The sequence below is a fragment of the Gossypium hirsutum genome, chromosome D07, assembly GCF_007990345.1.
Source record: "Gossypium hirsutum isolate 1008001.06 chromosome D07, Gossypium_hirsutum_v2.1, whole genome shotgun sequence".
In the NCBI taxonomy this organism is placed as follows: domain Eukaryota; kingdom Viridiplantae; phylum Streptophyta; class Magnoliopsida; order Malvales; family Malvaceae; genus Gossypium; species Gossypium hirsutum.
In genome coordinates, this window is record NC_053443.1 from 16628980 (window position 1) to 16649559 (window position 20580).

Consider the following 20580-nt stretch of genomic DNA (forward strand, 5'->3'; position numbering starts at 1 on the left):
TATTGGTTGCAAGAGTGATAAGGATTTAGCAACAAAGACCCTTTTAATATTTAGTAATACGTATAGTATTTTCTTTGAAATATGTGGGAGAAGAATGCGTCAGAGTATTTTTCTTTACTCCACGTAAGGTTACATCACAATATAAATGCACCTTAGGTCAGACAATATACACAACCAAAAAAGAAACTAATTAAAACTGCACTTTCTTCTACTTTAATTGGATTTATAAATATTTTAATAAAAAATAAAATAAAGTATAATCCAATTATATTGATGATTTTATATCTCTTTATAACTTTTTTGTACAGTTGATATTTAAAACATATATTAACATAGATAATATTTTAAATTGATATGATAGAGATATCAAATTAATTCGAAATTTTATATTCATGATAAATTCAATTATATTCATAAGTTCAACTATTTGACTGTTACAGTATCAATAGTAAAAAGAAAAAAGAAAAAAATTATGTTAATTTTACACGAATGTAGATAGGTCTCTCCCAATAAAAGATAATCTAAAATATTTGAGGTATAATTCAAGTTAATTTATTCGAGGAAATCTGAATTTCTTTTAACCATGAAGCATGAGTGCATGATCCAAGTTACTTGGAAACAAAAAATTGAATGAAAACTAAAAGCAGAGTGGGGTCACATGTTAAATGGGAACAAGCTTGGGTCATGGATGGGCACATGGGTTTCCCAATAGTAATGAAAGGACTGGAGACGAGATTCATGGTCGGCACATGAATCCATAGCCATGAATGATTAGTTATGTATCTTCTGGTAATTTCAAGAATAATTTGGTACAGTTTGAATAGTTGTGGTTAGCAGATTGACTAAAAGAATGGTTTGGCTGCCAAAAGATGACATTATCCCTTAGGTGAAACCGAAACTTTTGCTCAAAATTCACAGCATCCAGATGAATTTTATAGTTTTACGAAATCTATATGGTAAAATGAGCTCCATGTCAAAAACAATAATAAGCGATTCTGTACCAGTTTAGATTTTGTCTTAAGCTTTTGATTATGAAATTGTTCTCTCTTGTAAAAACAGCACAAGTGGCAATTTCTACAACAAAAGTCTCATTGGTTGTTTATCAATGTTTGACAATAGACTCCAAAATTCGCAATCTGTATTAGCAAATGACATTGATTTGACTTGTTTATAGGAAAAAAAAAAAAGGTTCTTTGGTGTTTCATCATTTGACTTTCGAGAACTGATGACAGTGTAAAAGGAATCAAGCATCAATTGAAATCAGCTAGTAGGAATCCTTCAATGAACATTTATTTATATGTTCTCCATCCGAATAGATTTTTAAGGACTGTATTTGTGACATGAACTTGCCTTTGCTTCAAACTACATCATTTCCTTTACACTGCAATGAAAATAGTATATGTAAAATGGAACACAGAAATTATTAAGAAATATCGAAACCTGTATCTCTCTATCTACACTACCATGAAAGACATGTTCCACGACTTGAAAAACCACTAGTAAAATAACTCAAATTACATAGAAAGTAGCCCTCAAGCACTGAAACATGTATATCATGGTAACAAGATGGGGAACTTATTCCTTGTGTAGAATGTAGGTTTTACCTTCCATCATCGACCATCAACCGATGTGAAGGAGTCTGCAAATCCGGCAGGCTTTGCTGGAATGCTTCCTTTGCTATCAGCCAGACTTGTATAGCTCACGCCTTGGCTTTCAGCAGCCTGCCAAACCTTCAACATCTGGGGAAGTGGCTGAGTGTAATCTATGCCCGAGTAACACTCTGATTCATCATCAACGGGTTTCCACTTCTCAACCAAAGGTGATAGCACATTCACAACATGGCCCATGTCAGGCCGATGATAAGGCTCTCTTGTGGTGCAGTGCCCAGCTAGTTCAGCTATAGTGGCAATACTCTCATAGGTTTCGTCGTTCACTTCAAGAGCTGGGTCAATTGCAGCCATAAGCTTCTCCTTGTTTGATTTTATTTGCCAAAACCATTCAGCCAAGTAGCGACTTTCCTCCGAGCGCCCCTCATCGAGTGCTGTTAATCCAGTCACTAATTCCATCAACACCACCCCATAGCTAAAGACATCAACTTTAGTAGTGATTTTCCCCATCACTGCAACCAACATAATTTTAGTAAGGGATGCAACTAAAAGCCAACAAGAAATGTGAGGTCACTAAAAAACTTAAGTCAAATGAAAGAATAAAAGATTCACTTGAGATACAAAATAGGATTGCTCACCAGCATATTCAGGTGCTAGGTACCCAAATGTTCCAGCAAGTCTAGTCGCCACGGACTTCTCTCCATCTGGTGCAAGTTTCACTAACCCAAAATCCGAAACTTTTGCTCGAAAGTCATCATCTAGAAGGATGTTGGAAGATTTGAGATCTCTGTGTATAAAAGTTTGTCGTGCCAAGTTATGCAGATATTCCATTCCTCTAGCAACATCCAATGCAATACAGAGCCTCCTCCTCCAAGACAGAGGTTCCAATTTCAGGCTCTTCCAATGGAACAGATGCTTGCTTAGAGCACCCTGAGACATAAACTCATAGACAAGAAGCCTCTCATTACCTTCAATGGAATAACCCAAAAGAGAAACCAGATGCCGATGCCGGACCTTAGATAGAACAGCGATTTCGGACTGAAATTCATCCAATGCTTTATTGCTTATGACCCCAGCCTCCATCCTCTTAACTGCTAGTTCCGTTCCATCGCCTAGTACACCCTTGTAAACAGTCCCAAACCCACCACGGCCAAGCTCGTTTTCTTCAGCAAAATCGTTGGTCCCTTTCCGAAGTACTTGAACAGAAATTATCAAGTTTCCAGCCTCAGTTACATGAGACTTTTGTGTTGCACTGCTATGACTACTCCTAGAGCTTGTTGCAGTTTTACTAAATAAGCTTCCACTGGTGTTATTGGAAACAGCTATCTTAACTATGTGTTCAGGATCTGATGGATCTTTAGAATGAACCACTATGGAATTGGGAGCCTCAGACTCTCTTTTTCTCTTCTTACAAAAGAATATAGAAAACAGAACCACTACAAGAACCATGATAGCAATGGTTGCACTTCCTACCACAATTACCTGTTTGAATCTATGGAAACCATTGGATTGGGGTTCACCTTGTTGGGCAGTGGCAGTAGATGAATCAGTTTTCTTATCTTTATTCGGGGACGATGCGGGTGACACTTTACCACCTGATTGATGGCTTGGAGGAGATTCTGAAGCACTAGGAGGACTGATAGTAGGGGAAAGAGGCTCTCTTGTATGATTACCAATCAACAGCGGGTTTCCTTCAATTATGATCTTTACGCCATCTCGGAATTTGGGTAATGGAGGCTCGAGATTGTTTCCACTTAGATCCAACGTTCTTAGAGATTCCAATTGAGTGAAGTTGTCTGGAACAGTACCATGAATACTGTTTCCCCCTAGTCTAATTTCCATCAATGATGCTAACTTTGCAAGCGAAGGACTAAGTGTACCACTAAGATTATGTCGAGGCAAATTGATGATAGAAACCTGGGAATTTGAATTGCAACTCAATCCCATCCATGGACCAGCACAAGGTTCATTACCAGACCATTGAGAAACAAGATTTATAGGGTAATTCATACCACTAAGGAAGTCCAAAAGTGCAGTGACTTGAGGGGCACATGAGATCCCAGGTTTAGATTGACAAAACGAATTGGAAGCATAAGAAAAGTTACCAGCTTTTAACTCTGGTACCGGACCCATCAGATGATTGTTGTTCAAATCCAAGTTATCAAGCTCCATATTGACCAAGCTCTCAGGAATCATACCGACAAGCTGGTTCCTATTGAGGTTGAGATCCTTCAAAGATGTCAAATTCCCAATATTCTCAGGTATTGTCCCAGTGAATTGATTCCCATGAAGCCAAAGCTGTTTCAAAGACAACATATTGGCAATCACATCAATGGTGCCAGTTATCCCCTCACCATCTTGATCATTCAACCACAAAATCTCCATCAAAGACTCCCCAAAACTCGCTGGAATCTCACCAGACAATCTGTTATAAGAAAGTTTTAGTGCTGCAAGAGACGGCAACTTTCCCAGAAAATCAGGCAATGCCCCAACCACATTGCAGCTAACCAAAGAAAGGTTTGTCAATTGAACTGAATTAGCCAATTCCTTAGGCATAGACCACCCACTACTCTTATTAAACGGATTATAATCCAAAGCCAATACTCGTACACTGCTAAGTCCATCAAAAAAATCAGCTGGAATCGTATCAAATTCATTGTTATCCAAGTAAGCAAACTCCAACTCTGATAAACCACTAAAGCTTGGTAATTTACCATTAAAGTGATTCTTTTGCAGCCCCAAATTGAAGAGCTTTGGAAGCTGGTTGAGGGTTTGAGGAAGAGGTCCTTTGAGACCAAGATTTTGGACCTGAATTTGAGTCACTCTATCACCTGAACAGAAAACATGAGGCCAAGGAGGAGGGCCGCAAGGGTCATCTCCTGCTTCTGGCCACTTAAGCAGCTCTGGATTTTCCAATCCTTTCTTGAAATCATTCAAGATTTTCAAGTCATTGGGATCCGTAGCACCATAAACTACTGTAAATAAACCTAAGAAAACACCAAGATAGAACCTCTGATGATTACATTCCATGGCAAAGGTTGTTCCTTCCCCAACCAAAAAAACCAACATGAAAGAACTGCACAAACTCCAACACGGTCTCAAAACCCAACATGAGAATTTTGACGGTTATGACATTTGCAGAAACAAGACAAGATCCACATCATAACTGTTGTAAAAAGAAAATAAGGAAAAACAAAAACATGGAAATGATAGGCTTTGGTCAGTTACAAAAAAGAAAGGGAAGTTCGGTACAGAAAGTAGAAAGTTGAAACAAACCCAGATTTCTCTTTTTTTAAGAAAAAAATGGAGTTAATCAACTGAAGAAACAAAGGAATTGGGAAGTTAAATTTTAAAATATATATACACGTTGTCGGTTTTTCCGAAATGGGGTTTTCCCTTCGAAGAAATTTTCTTTTCTGTTGATTGAGATCATTTGAGACCTCAAAACAGAGTGTAGTTTCATTTAGTAGTAGAAAAGTCTCTTTAATTGGGGGGCAGTCTCTTTCTTCCCGTTACATGAGTTTGGTGAAGTTGATGGTTTTTGCCTACCAACAGTAAGAAGTGACCGACAATGATGATGTAAAAAAAAAAGTATAAATAATTTTGAAAATAATAGTGTTAACAGAAATGAATGAAAAACATCAAGTAGAGCCAAAAGAAACTATACGTGGAGGAGTGTGGGTCTCAAATAGATTTTAGGCCTTTGATGGCGGCTTAAGGAACAAGATGATGAAATAATTTATTCCTTGAAAGTAGAATTCCAGTGTTCATGTTTGGATTAAAATTTGTAAAAAGATAAAATAAATTATTTATTATAGTTATAATTTATATAAAACATGAAAAAGATAAAAATAATAATTTATTCCTTTGAAATAATATCTTTATAATTTTAGTTTTCTGTTTTCCATATTGCGATAAATAATTACTCCAAATTAGGACTTTTAGGATTTATTTTGATATTCTTTTGTAATTATAAAAAATTGTAATTTTTTGGACATATTTTACTAGCAAAGTATAATTCATGCTCATGTTTGTTTGACATATTATACTACATCGTAATTCTTTATATTCATATTTGATAGTATAAATTTTAATTATATAATTATATAATTTATAATTTTAAAAATATTATTTATTATAAAAATTATTAGTATGATAAAAAAATTTAAACAAGTAAAAAATTCCAAATTAAAATCAAATATTCGTATATAATATGTTAGTCCAAAAAAGTAATCGATAATGCAATTACTACTAAAAATAAAAAAAATAAACATCATATGCAATTTTATCTAATCGACCGATATTCCATATTTATTGGATTATTTTCTATTTAACATTTAACATATACTTCTTATATAGTTGTGAAGTCTGCTCTGAAGTAGCATGATTTAGTCTAGCAAGTCTAGGGTTTTTTTCGATTTTTTTTGTGCAATTGGAGGTTTTTTGGCATTGATAAGGGAAGATTTCTTTAAAAAAGAGAATATTCGTGAAATCGCTTAGAAAAAATGAACTTTGTAGTTTCGTAATTCTTACACAACCAAGAAAAGTAGATTTTGCTGAAACATGGCAAAGGAGTTATCAATGGAGAAGGAGCTTATAGAATTAAGCTTTGAGGAAAAAGAGGATGAGGGTCTACAATTTGTGACAGAGGCCAAACCACAGAGATCAGTTTATGAGATGTGTTTAGTTGGATGCTGCCTCATAGCAAGCATAGTTCTCATAGCAAGTTCACGATCTTCCACCAGGTTTTTTCTTTGATTGTGTGATGCAACAATTGGGAGATTTTGTTGGGAAATTCATGGAACATGATCCAAAATAGCTTAATTAAGGTTTTAGAAATTTTATGCGTATTCGGGTCCAGATAGATATTAGAAAACTTCTAAAGAGGAAGAAAAAGATTGTGATTTCTCAGTCAAACTTTGTTTATGTGAAGTTTTGATATGAAAAATTGTCTCTTTTTTGCTTCCTTTGTGGACGTTTAGGGCATGGCAATAGGTTTTGTTGAAGGAGGATTAATCTAGGGCTGAGAGCAGTTGAGTGTAGATGGGATATATCATTGAGGGCACAACCAATGCGAGCTAGTATCACACCAAGTGTATGGTTGAGGGGAGAAATTTTGTGGAGAATGTTGGCAATAAAGTAGCTACGAATAATAACAATAGGGTTTGTAGTTTTGATCTGCAACAAAACTCAGGTTTTATTACCCAAATATTAGGGTTTAATTTAGAAGGTGGAAAAAGGCAAGATAAAAGAAAAGGGATATTATTGATAAGTGAGGAAAAGAATGAGGATATGGAAAAAGATAATGAGGAACTACTACTGGAAAATGTTGAAGGAAAGAAGAGACTTAGGTCAAACAATCATGTACAAGGTCAAATTATGCTTAAATGGGAGGGCGATTTAGAAGAACAACAAGGAACAATTTGCATAAATCAGATATCGACGGCTGCCAATAAGCAAGCCGACCGGACACAATGAAAATTTTAAGTTGGAACATTCGTGAATTGGGGAGTCCATGGGGGCATTAGAAGGTTTCAACACACATTGAAGTTGTATAGTCCCAAGTAGTCTTCTTTATGGAGACAAAACTTGACAGTTATCGGATGGAAAGGGTTAGACGACGATGTGGTTTTCACTTTGGCATTAATGTGCCAGTAATTGAAACATGTGGTAGGCTAAGTTTTGGATGGAAGGAGGAGATATCGGTGAGTTTGAAGAGTTTTTCTAGTAATCATATTGATGTTGACATTGAAGATAATGAAGTACGAGTGACATAGAGAATGACTGGATTTATGGGGCACCAAAGGCGCTAGGGAGGAGTGAGACATGGGACCTCTTAAAAAGGTTGGGTAGAGAGCAAGCCACGCCATGGTTGGTCTGTGGTGATTTCAATTAGATTTTATATTCGTTTGAAAAGGAAGAGGATTTGCCTAGAGACGAAGGACGCATGGAGGACTTTAGATGTAACGACTCGAGAGTCAGTGATGATGGAAAGTATGATTTCGATATATTTATATATTTAAATGAATTGAATTTCAGTTAGATAATCTCATTGATTTAGTGCTCAGTTTAAGTACAGGGGCTAAATCGCGTAAGTGGTAAAAGTGTGATTGTTATTAAATTAAAAGCTAAATTATAATTAAAATATTTATCTAAAAAATAAACCATTATGTAAATGGTTACTATAGTGGTCGGTTATGACTTACATATGTGTTTAATATATTATAGAATTTTAGTTAAAATTTATATAAATATATTAAATAAAATAAAAACAAAAGGTACGAAAAAAATCTTAGTGGAGGGGAAGAGAAGGTTTCTTTCTCAATTAGCATGTAGAATTTGAAACATTAGGGAGAAGAAGAAGACAAAAAAAAACTATGGGAGTATAAGCTTTCAAGCTTTATTTGGGGTCGATTTTCTCAAGAAATTTGGTAATTTCCTTAAGTCCTGCATTAAGTTTTGTACTCTTGGGAAAATGGGGTTGGACCGAAGGTTGGATGAAGGCAAAAACACCTCCTCCAACTGTGTAAATGAGCTATTTTGTGGTTAATTAGCTAAGGGAGAAGGACAAGACAGCAACAAGAAAGGAAATGAGCTCACGTAAGGTTAGGCTCGATATGGAATTTGGCTGGTAAGTTCATTTCATTTTCATTCTTGTTAGTTTGTTGTTCTTTTGGCTAGTAAGTGAAATGAAATAAAGAAAAAAAATTGGTGATTGTGGACTGTTGAATAAGCTGTTGTAGCGTGCAAACATCATGCATGTTTACTAGTTTTTTTATTTGATTTTATGAGTTGAATGGTTGGATTGTTGTTGCCCAAATATTAAATTAAAAATTTTCAATTTGGTTCTTGTATTAAAATGGTTTGAATATGATGAAATTGGAGGTTAAAACATTAGTTAATGTTATCCTGATGGTGGAGTAATTAGGCTGCTTAAATGCTGTAAGATTATGATGTCCTGATGCCGTGATTTAAGTTGTGTAATGTTGTGATTATGTTGTCTTAAACACATCAATTAAAAAGGAATTAATGTTGCAATTCAATTTGTCTTAGTACCAAAAATTATGATGTTTCAAAGCTGTTAATTAAAGAGTGTTTATTGCAACCATTTATGAAGCTTGTGAAAGTAAATGAAGGTTGATTTAAATGTTATAGGTTAATGTTTGAATTTCAATTAATATGTCGAATTAATGGCGTTCAATTAATTGTGTATTTATTTTTTATCTGTTGGCTATTGTTGGATAAAAAATGGCAGAGAAGTGTCATTTAAATGTTGACTAACTCTGTCTAAATCGATGTAAATCCATGATGTTCGTAATATGCAAATTAACATGTTTATATGTTGGAATTATTGAGATTGAAGGTTGAAATTTATGGTATCTAAATGATCTGTATGAATTTGTCTGAAGGTTGATAAATTTCCTATTGTGTGATAATGTTATCGTAGGTTAAATACCCAACAATGGTGTTGTATTTAAGCTACTCCAATTTCGGGATAATTAAAAATTTTATTATAGGTTAAACATCATGAAATGTTTCTGTTTTGGTGTTATTTAAAATTGGAAAAAGAAAAGACTATAAAATTTTTGATTGAATGTCTAGAATCGTTGCAATTGTAGGCTGTTCGAAATAACCCCTATTTGTATAAACTCTTGGTATTACCCCATTTGATCTTAGTGTTGCTAAATGTTATCCAAATCGGGACAATTAAGAAGTGAATATTTCAATTTACGCCATTTGATGCTAACTGAATCAACATTTAATTTCCCTATTTAAAGATGTTCTAAACTTGCTGAAAATGTAACAGTTGCATATGTTATTTATTCGATTAAATAAATGATAGTGGGTTCTTTACTTTTCTTCATTGGTTGTTCTGTTGCATCTTTAAGCTGGTATGAGTGATGGAAATTAAGAGAAAGGTTGGTGAAATTCTTGGCTATCGAGGAAACTGTTGATGCATGCAACTTGCGAGCATGTTGTTAAAATTTTTATTCATTAATGTGGTCTGCTCGATGGAGTCTATTGCTATTCAAATGAATTTCTTTTTATGCTTATTCATATTGCTCATATGTAATTGTTGCGGACAAAATGGTTGTAAATAGGGGTGTTCATTCGGTTAACCGACCGGTTAACCGACCCGAAATTACTATAACCGAATTAACCGACCTTCCAAAAATTTTAACCGTTAACCGAACCGATTTTTTTTTTTAAAAATTTAACCGAACCGAAATTTTTTCGGTTAATAAGGTCGGTTAACCGAATTAACCGAAAATTATGTATTTTTTATTTTTGGTTAAAAATTACCCGAATTACCCGAATTACCCGAATTACCCGAATTACCCGAATTAACCGAATTAACCGAATTACCGAAAAATACCCGAATTTTTTTATTTTTTATTTTTAAAATTTAAAAATTTATAAATTATTAAAGTAAATTGGGTTTTAGACTTTAGTAAATTGGGTTGTCTTTTAGTTTTAGTTTTATTGGATGGGTAATTGGGTAAACTTTAGTTTTAGTTTTATTGGGTTGGGTAATTGAGTTTGGGTTGGGTTGGATAATTTTATTTATTAATTTTTTCGGTTAACCGAAAATTTTCGGTTAACCGACCGGTTTCGAACCGAATTAACCGTTAACCGAAAAATCATAAAAAAATTAACCGACCCCCGACCGAAAAAATTCGGTTAACCGACCGATTAACCGAATTTGGTCGGTTAACCGAATTTTTTCGGTTTTACCCGAATTATGCACACCCCTAGTTGTAAATTACGTGGTCCAAATGCTAAAACTTTAGGCATTTAAATGCTGCAAATGGTTATGTTAATGTCAGAATTGGAATAATTAAATGTGGTTTTTTTGTATGTTATAAAGATGTCCCAAATATGGTTGTTTTTACATGTTATAATATTGTCTAAATGTGATTGTTCGTATGTTTAATTTAATGTCCAAATTGGATAATTCTATGTAATTTGGTTGGACTAATATTCATGCCTTAATTGAGTTTAAATTTATGTCCCAAGCTAGTAAATTTCATTTTATATTGCTGGAATTAATATAGGCTATAATCGAAGTTTAATTCGATTGGACTAAATAAACGATTTGATTTAAATTTGGTTGATATTCAAGAGCTGGAGTTTTTCATGTTATTTAGTGGTGGTGAATTATATTGCAACGGCTTGGATTTCTTAAAAAGAAAGGAAAGACAAAACTGTTGATGAATGGCTCGAAATTTATGGTTTGTGTTCTATAATTCAAACTACTTTGTTTGTTGCATTTATGAACTGTATTGCAAGGTAAGATCTTAAAGAGAGTTGAAAATGATTAAAAAAAGGGGTTTGAATTGATTTGATTCTGAATAGTTGCTTACGATGAGGACTAAATTGAATAGTTGTGGAAATATTGTATATTGATATAAGTATGAAATATGATCTATTCTGAAATATGAGATATTTTCTTTACTTAAATGTATTGATGGATAATAGATGAACTAATGGTATTAATTTGGAGAATTGTTTATAAAGGAAATTGAAACAAGGATGATTTAAAGATATTGAAATTAAGACCGTAAATGAGAATCTATTATGTAATGATTAAATTATTTCAATTATAATATAAAGAGATGTATATAGTACAAATATAGTAGATTGATCTATAAGAAGTAAATTGAATCGTATTCTTAGTTGACGTTTTATGACATGAAACTTTCCATACTAAATTGCATTTGTTCATGTTGTTAACTTAGGCATACATAATTTATAATTTCTTCAAATGTTAGATATAGAGATACTATTGGGTTATACTCAACGTACTATTTTGTTTCCCATACGTAGACTAGGTACTTGGCGATTCGATCATTGATTCAGCATCCAGCAAAAATCCCGAACTCAATAATAGAGGTGATTTCTTTTTGGTCTCAACATGCACCTAGGGTGTCAAATCATTATATTACAAATTGTGAGTATTTTGTTAGCATTTTGGAAATTAATGAATTTCACGTTGTATTTGATTATATTTGAATAAATTGATATTTAATAAATATCTATGAAACGTAATCAAATGTTTTGTTTTTACTTGCAACACCTTATAGCTCGAGTTCGACGACCGGACGGGTATGGAGTGTTACATTAGATTAGCTCTTAATGTGTGTCAACTTAAGGATGTGGGTTATGTGGGTAAGTACTTCACGTGGGAGAGAAGGAACCTCCCTGAAATAAACATTAAGGAACACCTTGATAGAGGAGTGACAAACACAGAATGGCTCAACTTATTCCCTAATTATACAATTTGGCATTTGTCACATTCTTTTTTAGACCATTGCCCCTTACTTTTCTAAATCAAGCAAGAATGACTGAATAGAAGAATGAGAGGATTTAGATTTAAAGCTTGGTAATGAGAGGATTTAGATTTAAAGCTTGGTAGGCCATTGAGACATTTTGTGAAGAGGAAGTGAAGAGGCTATGGGAAATGAGTAGGGGAAGAGTGATGGAGAAATTAGAATTAGTAGGGAAAAGTTTACAAAGATGGGCAATGGGAATTCAGAAATTGTGAAAATGACTATCAATGAAACTACTTGCTCGAATTGTGGAACTTGACGGAATGGAAAGAACAAATAAAAATATGGAGGAACTTATTGGTGCCAAAATTCATTTAAATCTTGAAATTGAAAAAGAAAAAAGGTATTAGGAACAGTAAGCAATGATGAATTGGTTAAAATGAGATAAGAATACTAAATTCTTTCATAATTTGTCATCTCAAAGAAGAAGAGTAAATAGGTTCGAGGAACTTGAGAATGAGCGTGGCCAAACTGTTACCAGAAAAAGAGAAATGGCAGAGGTAGCAAAGAGATATTTTGAAGAGATATTTTTATCAAGTGGAGACGACAATATTGAGTACATACTTCTAGGAATTGAAGCTTGTATTTCTGGAGATATGAATCAAGGTTTAACGAAAAATTATACTAGAGAATAAATCTTTTTTGCACTTAAGAATATGGGGCCCATTAAAGCTTTTGGGTGTGATAGGTTACCAACACTTTTCTTCCAAAAGTATTAGCATATTGTTGGAAAAGAGGTTGGAGATTTTTGTCTTAATATTTTGAATAAGGAAAGGCTGATTGAGGAGATTAATATGACAAACATTGTCCTTATACCTAAAGTGGCAAATCCAACCAACCTTAAGAATTTTTGACCAATTAGCCTTTGTACAGTAATTTACAAGATGATTTCAAAGGCAGTGGCAAATCGACTCCAAAATGTTGTAAATGCATGTATCAATAAAGCTCAGAGTGCATTTGTGCCAGGAAAACTCATCATGGACAATATTTTGCTAGCATATGAATTAATGCACACCCTAAAACAAAGAAGAATGGGATAGAATAAAAGTCTTGCTTTGAAACTTGACATGAGTAAAGCATATGATAGGGTGGAGTGAGAGTTTTTGGAAAAATTTATGCAGAAAATGGGCTTTATAGAATCACTAGTGTTTTTAATCATGTGATGTGTCACGACATTAAATTATTCGATATGCATGAATAATAAGATGGGTGAATGTTTTAAGCCAATGAAAGGGTTAGGTCAAGGTGATCCTCTAAGCCCCTACCTATTCTTAATTTGTAGTGAAGGACTTTCATTCTTAATGAGGTTAGCATTGTGGGAAGAAACTATTAAAGGAGCAAAGGTTTGCCAACAAGGACCAACTATTACGCACCTACTATTTGCGAAGATTGTATTTTATTTAGGGATGCTACGTAAAGGGGAGCCAGTAACCTTAAAACCATATTACGAGAGTACAAAATATGTTCAGGTCAGTGCATAAATTTTGATAAATCAATGGCTTTTTTTGGTTCAAATGTTTCTAAACACGAGAAGAGATATAAAACCTAAAAAGAAAAACTAAAATGGGGAGAGAGGGAGTTGGGAAACAATTAGGGGAAATTGGAAAAAAAATCTTTGGACAAGAGTAGAGGATAACGGTTGAGAACAAGGCAGAGACGAAAGGATAAAGAAGAAGGCAGTCCCTCTTAGCCAGTAGTAAGCACTGCGACGCCGAAGCTGTGGGCTAGATAGACGAAAGCTATCTTCCTGAAGTTTTTTCTTTACTTTCTTATTTGTTATTTCGTAACCTAAATTGATGAAAATGATGTTGAATGCTATTTTAGATCTGAATGTTATTTACCAACCCATGAGTTAATCTCATAGGATTGAGATTACTTGATGAAACATTTATTTCCATTAATGGCTAAAGCCTAGATTAGTTTTAATTTATTGTTTCATTCAATGGTATTATTGAATTTCATGCATGTAATCTTTAGACATAGATGAATGTGCAGTATGTTTACAAAATTAATCTAATTCTGAAAGGTTAGGTTAGGTAGATTGAAATTGAATGATATGAGTGAGTTTTTAAATGAATACTCATAACGGACTCTAGATATAAAGCAATGTCTCATACAGAAGGAAGTAGAAATAGTTGTAGGAACCATACTCAAGGCCTATAGACATATAATGCCCTAGGTGAGGTAACTTAAGGTCTAGCTCTCAAACGAAGCAAACCATAGTAGAACTATTTCGAGTAGTAGAATAATATTGAACTTGTCGAGGCATTTTTGGTTAATGAGGGTAGGTTCTTAGTAATCCCAACGTTACAAATCAACATCGTAGATCCTTTATCCTTTTCCGTAGCATCTTTGTTTTCACATCCTTAATCGTTTAATTGTTTGTTTTGCACATTTTATACAACATTATGCTCCTAATTGCCACTGCATTATTATTATTGTTTTTGCCTTAGCATTAATCTCACTTTACTATAATAACCTAACCAATTTATACCTATTCGATCCCTATGAAGATGATCTCGCTTATCACTTTATTACTTGACCCGACGTGTATACTTGCACAATTCGCATATCATATTCACATGCAACAAGTTTTTGGCGCCATTGCCGGGGATCAAAAAATTGGTGAAATTTGGTTTTATTATTTTACTAATTTTACTAGTTTTAGTTAACGTAGTTGTATTTAATTTCTATAGGTTTGTTATCAGTGCATGAATAGAAGCATTCCTTCTAACAAAGAGTATCCTTTTAACCTAGAGATCGAGAGAATTTTGCGAAAGAGAAGAGAAGTGTGTAACATGGCCAGGGACGGGAATGATCTTGGTTTGAATGATCTATTAAATCCAAATGGTCAGGATGTTGATCTTCCTATTCATCGTGTGATAGATGACTGAGACAGGCCAATTCGTGAGCATGTTGTGCCAATTTTGGATGACTATAATCCAGGGATAGTCAGACCACACATATAAGCTCAGCAATTTGAATTGAAACTAGTAATGTTTTAGATGCTACAAACTGTTAGACAGTTTAGTGGGTTGCCAAATGAGGATCCAAGATTGCACTTAAGACTTTTTCTAGAAGTCTGTGACTCATTTAGACAACAAGGTGTTCCTGAAGACGCCTTGCGGCTTAAATTGTTTCCATATTCCTTGACAGATCAAGCAAAAGCGTAGCTTAATGCTTTGTCATCGGGGACAATGGCATCATGGAATGACCTTCGTCAAAGGTTTTTGTTACGGTATAATCCGCCAAACATGAATGACAAGCTTAGAAATGACATCACATCTTTTTGGCAATTATCTCATTTTCTGAACTCGATTAAAAAAAAGAAAGAAAAGGGATCCAATGCCACAAGTTTAAAGGATACAAACCTATCTAGGCAGAATGTGCAAACACATTAAAGAAAAATAAAAAGTCCTTCAACATCACATTGAGTGATTAATCTGAAAATGATTATTGTAATGATGATCATGTAAGTAATTATGTTGAATTTTCAACTAAACTTAAATATGTTATGCTTATAGGTGAGACCTTAATATCAGATAGTGACAATGATAATGATGTTGATACACAATTAATTAAATGTTATAAAGTAATATTAGACATATGAGATTTGTTGTATAATGTAATGAGTAGTTTAGTGGTGAAGTATTTAGCCATAAGAAGGAAAATTCAAAACTAATCAAACTTGTTCAAGAAAAAGAGGTTCAATTGCTTAAACACAAAACTGAACTAGATGTTACCAAAGAAGTTCTCAAGAAGATGGGTACTAGAAGTGAAAAACTAAATGAGGTTCTAGCCTCAGTAAGAAGGAAACTAAGGGATGCATGTTTAATGTTTATTGGTAATTCATCTACTCAAAGTAAACTCTCTATTTTTGCTAAAGTAGGCATATTGGATACCACACTAGAAAAACCACTGATGATTAATGAGTCCTTTGACAAATTCAATTAATGTAGAGTTACCGGTCATATTAGACTGAGATGTTACAAGATGTTGGGAGGCTTGAGAAAAATAAATATGGTCCTCCTCAAGTGCTCACATGGTCTGCCACAATGCAACAACAACCACAAAGACTTGTTAAGAAATAAGGATCATAAATGTTTTATCATTTCACATACTGTTAGAAAGGCTTCCACTAACACCTTGTGGTATTTTGATAATGACTACTCTAGATACTTGATTGGTGGTATGATCAACTTGAAAGATGTTTTAATTTGTTTTGAAGGCAAAGTAACATTTGAATATGGGAAGAAAAATAGTCACATGAAAAGGTACATTTACTGTTGAAGGTTTCTTTAATCTTAAAAATGTGTTTCTTGTATAGGGATTGAAAGATAATTAACATAAGTCAATTGTGTGACCAAAGACTTCATGTGAGATTTAATAAAAGCTATTATGTTGTAATTTGATGAAACAATCTCTGTTATAATTAGAGGAGCAAAAAACGTTTTACAACTCCTACATAGTTGTGAATGAAATTATCTACAACAAAGCTATTGTGCAAGATTTAGAAGTGTGACATCAAAATCTTGGTCCTGTGAATTATCAAAATTTACAAAGACTTGTTCGATATGACACGGTTAAAGAACTTCCAAAACTTGGAAATGCTATGACCTAGATCTTAGGGAGACTGTTATGGGAAACAATACAAAGTGTCACATCCATTGTTAACACAATTGAATTGTTTCATGTCATATCCAAAATGAATTCATCAAGTTCCCAAAGTTTTTTTTAAATTAAACAACCACTTATTTTGATATTCTTATTTTTTACTATTTATATTTTTTATTTTTTATTCGATTTATTTTAATATGTTGATACGGAATCTATAGGATCTTTAGATAACTTGAAAAAAAAACTTGTGATTAAAAACATCAATAATCAAATGAACTCCCTACAAAACCTTTAGAAGAACTTTTAAAAAAATCAATAATAAAACTTAAAGCTTAAAAGCTTGCAACTCTTTAGAAGACTTTGAAAGTAATAAACCTAAAAAATAAACAATAACTCTAAAAAAAATTCACTTCATACTCAAAAAAAAAAACCTTCAATTTTATTTAATTCTATTCAATACTTGAAAAGGTGGCTATTTCTAGGCCAAATTACAAGAATTTAAAATAAATAAATAATTCTAATTAGTATGTACTAATTATGTAAATAAAACTCGTAAAATTAATTAAATAATTGATTTTACAAGTCTTAAATTCAATTAATGAATAAATATTTAACCTCTTAAATAAACTTTTAAATAATATAAAAATCTTAAAGTGTTTGCCTGGTAGTTAAAGAGACTTCCAAAATCTTTTAACTCAAAACTCCAGTATTGATGGTGATGGTCTTCACTAAAACGCTCCCAAACTCGAATTAACTTGATGCAAAATGCGTTGCGAAGTTGACAAGAACTTTTCTATTCAAAAGTAGAAAATTCAGTCCAAAAATATTCGTATTCCATTAAAAAAAAAAAGTTGGATGATGCTCCAGACTTAGCTCAAACGAGTTTTCCCCTCCAACACCCACAAAATTTTCTTATAAAAATTAAGTATACTCAATTCAGTCACAAACATGTTTGCTCTCAAGTTAATGGCTACTCAATTATAATAATATGATGATGATGGTTTGAAGCAATGCTATTAGAACTTTGCCGCACTTGTTTCTGCTTATCTAAATCTGGTTTCCCATCTTTTTCATCAGGTTCCAATCTCTTGAAATGCGCTAGAGAGGCTAATTCATGAATCGACTCTGAAATTTTTTCAGTACAAGCAAGAACATCAAGCAGCAATGAAGCTACTGTCCCCACTTCTATAATCTCTACGATATCTATGCCTTGACACAACCCTGTTCTGAGCAACGATTTAAGGTTGTCAGCTGCGTTCTTCGATTTTGTGGTTTGAGGACAATCAGCTGATGGTAGAGTCATTGTTCTCATAGCTGATGCTAATCCCTTGACAGCTTTCCCTGTTTCTGAACTTGCTTTGATGAATGCTTCTCGAAAATTTCCACAGGTTTCTGGTGAGGCCTGTAAAAGATTAATGCCAATGTTAAAAATTACCAGATATTTAACATTTTGGATATGGACTTTGTTTGACGTTATAGTACCTGTACATCAGAGTTGAGGCAACCATTAAGGGCTTCAATTCTGTAAGCACATTGTCGAGTGAGACTTCCAATCTTCAGGTATTGTTTCCAAGGATGGCGAAATCTGAACAGCCCATGTGGGGGTTCCCATCTAGCAAAATTAACCTGCGAGCGAGAATAAAATCCTTAAGTAATATCGTATGACACTTGCATCTTGATTTTTTTTATCATGTTGGTCGGTTCCTAATTGTTTTTTTTTTAACTAGTTCTTCTACTCACCAAAGATTCTTCGCTTTGCTTTGAATTGAGTTTGTTTTTATATACTTGTAATGATGCTTTGTTTGACTCTGGTTCGCTTGATTTTCGGAAGTATTCATCCCCAAAACCTGCAAACTAAGTGGCATCAATATGCAAGTTTTATGTTGAAATATTTGTGAAGCTTGCAACCTTTTCAAGATTGTTGGCAACCAAATTATGAAGATCTTCGCCAGCCCAAACGGGGCAGATGAAAATGCAGACAAAAATAGCCGTAAATCCACCAATTAGAATAGTGGATACTCTTTTATGAGCCATTTCAAGCACCTCTTCATCACGATAACCAGAAACAGATATCAAGCAAAAGGTCAACATGAATATAAGGAGCCCGTAATCATATCTGACCTTCATTCGTGGAAAGAATCGTATAAACGACACTGTTGCAGCTGTATATATCAATCCAGAATTAGTCCTCACTTCACTTGTTATAATAAAATAAATTGATGCTTGTTCAAAATATGCGTTTTTTTTATTTTGGATCATGTTGTTTTACCTAGAATGAACACAAAGATTCCCAGTAATATAGGCTGAAGTTCCCGTCCAGGCAAGTTAGCTAAGTGGTGAGCTCCAAAGCCCAGTGTTCCAGCTAAAAATGTTGCCAATCCCCTGTTTAAGCCTTTGCCAAGAGTTGCTCCTACATTAAAACAAACAAGCTTTCATGTTTTGGACGTAATTTTCCAGACTCGGTTGATTCATGTGATGTGATCATTTTAGAGGCTTACCTACAGAGAACTCAATGACGACAATGACAGTTAAAACAGCCCACATTGCTGAGCTGCCAAAGCCAACATATAGATGATCAAAATAGTAGAAGAGTGAGACGAGGGTGATGGCTAATCCTACTTTAAACGAATGAACAATTCTTCTAGGATCATCTTCTGCTACTTTCTTCATTTTCCCTGGAAATTCAGCCACCTTGCTTCTTATTTTCACTATCGAGTCCTTAACCAACGCCAACCGACTGTTTGCCGACCTCCCTTCTACTACTACATTGGCTTCCATTGTCAAGCCAAAGGGGAGCAATATTGATGAATGAAACTCTAAGTGGGGTCGTATATTTATAGCTGTTTATAAAGAGAGATGCATCAATCATAGTAGCGTGATATTGTAACAGAGAGACAAATGAATATAAAGGAAGGAACGCGGAGTTTGGCATCTTAGGTTGTCAATTTGAACAACCAAGTACCTGGAAAGTTCAATCACTGGCTGCCCAGCTGGAGACGTCACTGACAGGGACCTTTCCTCTCAATTAGGTACTTTCAGGGTCTTGCAACGATGATTTGCTTACACCATAGTAGTAACACAGCTGGCCAATGTTCAATAGATAAATTACACAAAGATATTCATATTATGGGCAGTGATCACTAACGCACTAGCTGCCGACTCTATTAAAGGTCCGCGTGTGCTATTTTACAACTTTCTTGGTGGTAGGAGGTAACCTGTTAGGTATTTACACGCACAGTAAGATAATGTGTGCATTTGTTTTGAATTCTTAAGACTTTATGTTCTATTTTAAATAATTTTATTTCATAATTAGATCTAAAATGTTTTATATTTATATAATTTTAATAAATTGATAACTTATATTATATAAATTTTAATATTTTTGTGGATTTATATACATATCATATCATTCCAACATAAACGTACCAGTCTTTTTTTAGATAAGCTTATAGCCTTATTTGTTATACCTATGGGGTTCAGAATTGTTAGTAGAAATAGCTAATATCTGGAGCCCTTAATATGACGTATTATATATTTTTTTATAAAATTGAAATTAATAATTTGTGAGGTTTGATATTAAACTATGATTACATAAATTATGGATCACCTTTCCAAACTTAGTGCAATTTTTCAAAAGACATTTTCAACCCACAAAATCAAGATGGTTCTGGAGCAAATCATGTATAATTATGAGTGTGGTTATTTGGTACACTAATAATGTTTTTTTTTTTGTTTTTGTTTTATAAGTAGTTTCAAAAAAATGATATATATATATTTTAATGTTTTACTATATTCACATTTGTCAACCCCTAATTTATGAAGTATAAAGATTCCACCGTTAGTGTATTAAATAATTTCCTTAATCACAAATATAGTTATAATTTTTAAGCATAATTATTTATTTGACCCTTCAATTTTACAAAAATAAAAAAAATTCATTTTAACTCTTCATTTAATTTTTCGCCTCTTTTAACCATTAAACTTGTATTGTTTGTCAATTCATCCCAAATGGATGAAAAAGTCAA

At 33.6% G+C, this 20580-nt stretch overlaps 1 protein-coding gene and 1 pseudogene across 2 annotated transcripts; both read right to left on the reverse strand.

Annotated features, from left to right (window-relative positions):
* Nucleotides 1-1265: 1265 nt before the first annotated feature.
* LOC107954107 (receptor protein kinase TMK1) lies at nucleotides 1266-5119 on the reverse strand. Of its 2 annotated transcripts, XM_041097607.1 has the most exons (3): nucleotides 2246-5119; nucleotides 1605-2119; nucleotides 1266-1381 (listed from the first exon to the last, which is right to left on the reverse strand). In XM_041097607.1, exons 1-2 carry the CDS (start codon nucleotides 4674-4676, stop codon nucleotides 1611-1613), a joined length of 2940 nt encoding a protein of 979 aa, XP_040953541.1. In that variant the 5' UTR covers nucleotides 4677-5119; the 3' UTR covers nucleotides 1266-1381; nucleotides 1605-1610. The 2 variants fall into 2 exon arrangements, with proteins under 2 accessions (XP_040953541.1, XP_016745071.1); XM_016889582.2 differs by having other exon boundaries at nucleotides 1266-2119; nucleotides 2246-5118.
* A 12187-nt stretch (nucleotides 5120-17306) lies between these two features.
* On the reverse strand, nucleotides 17307-19405 carry LOC121219432 (aluminum-activated malate transporter 2-like; annotated as a pseudogene).
* Nucleotides 19406-20580: the final 1175 nt, after the last annotated feature.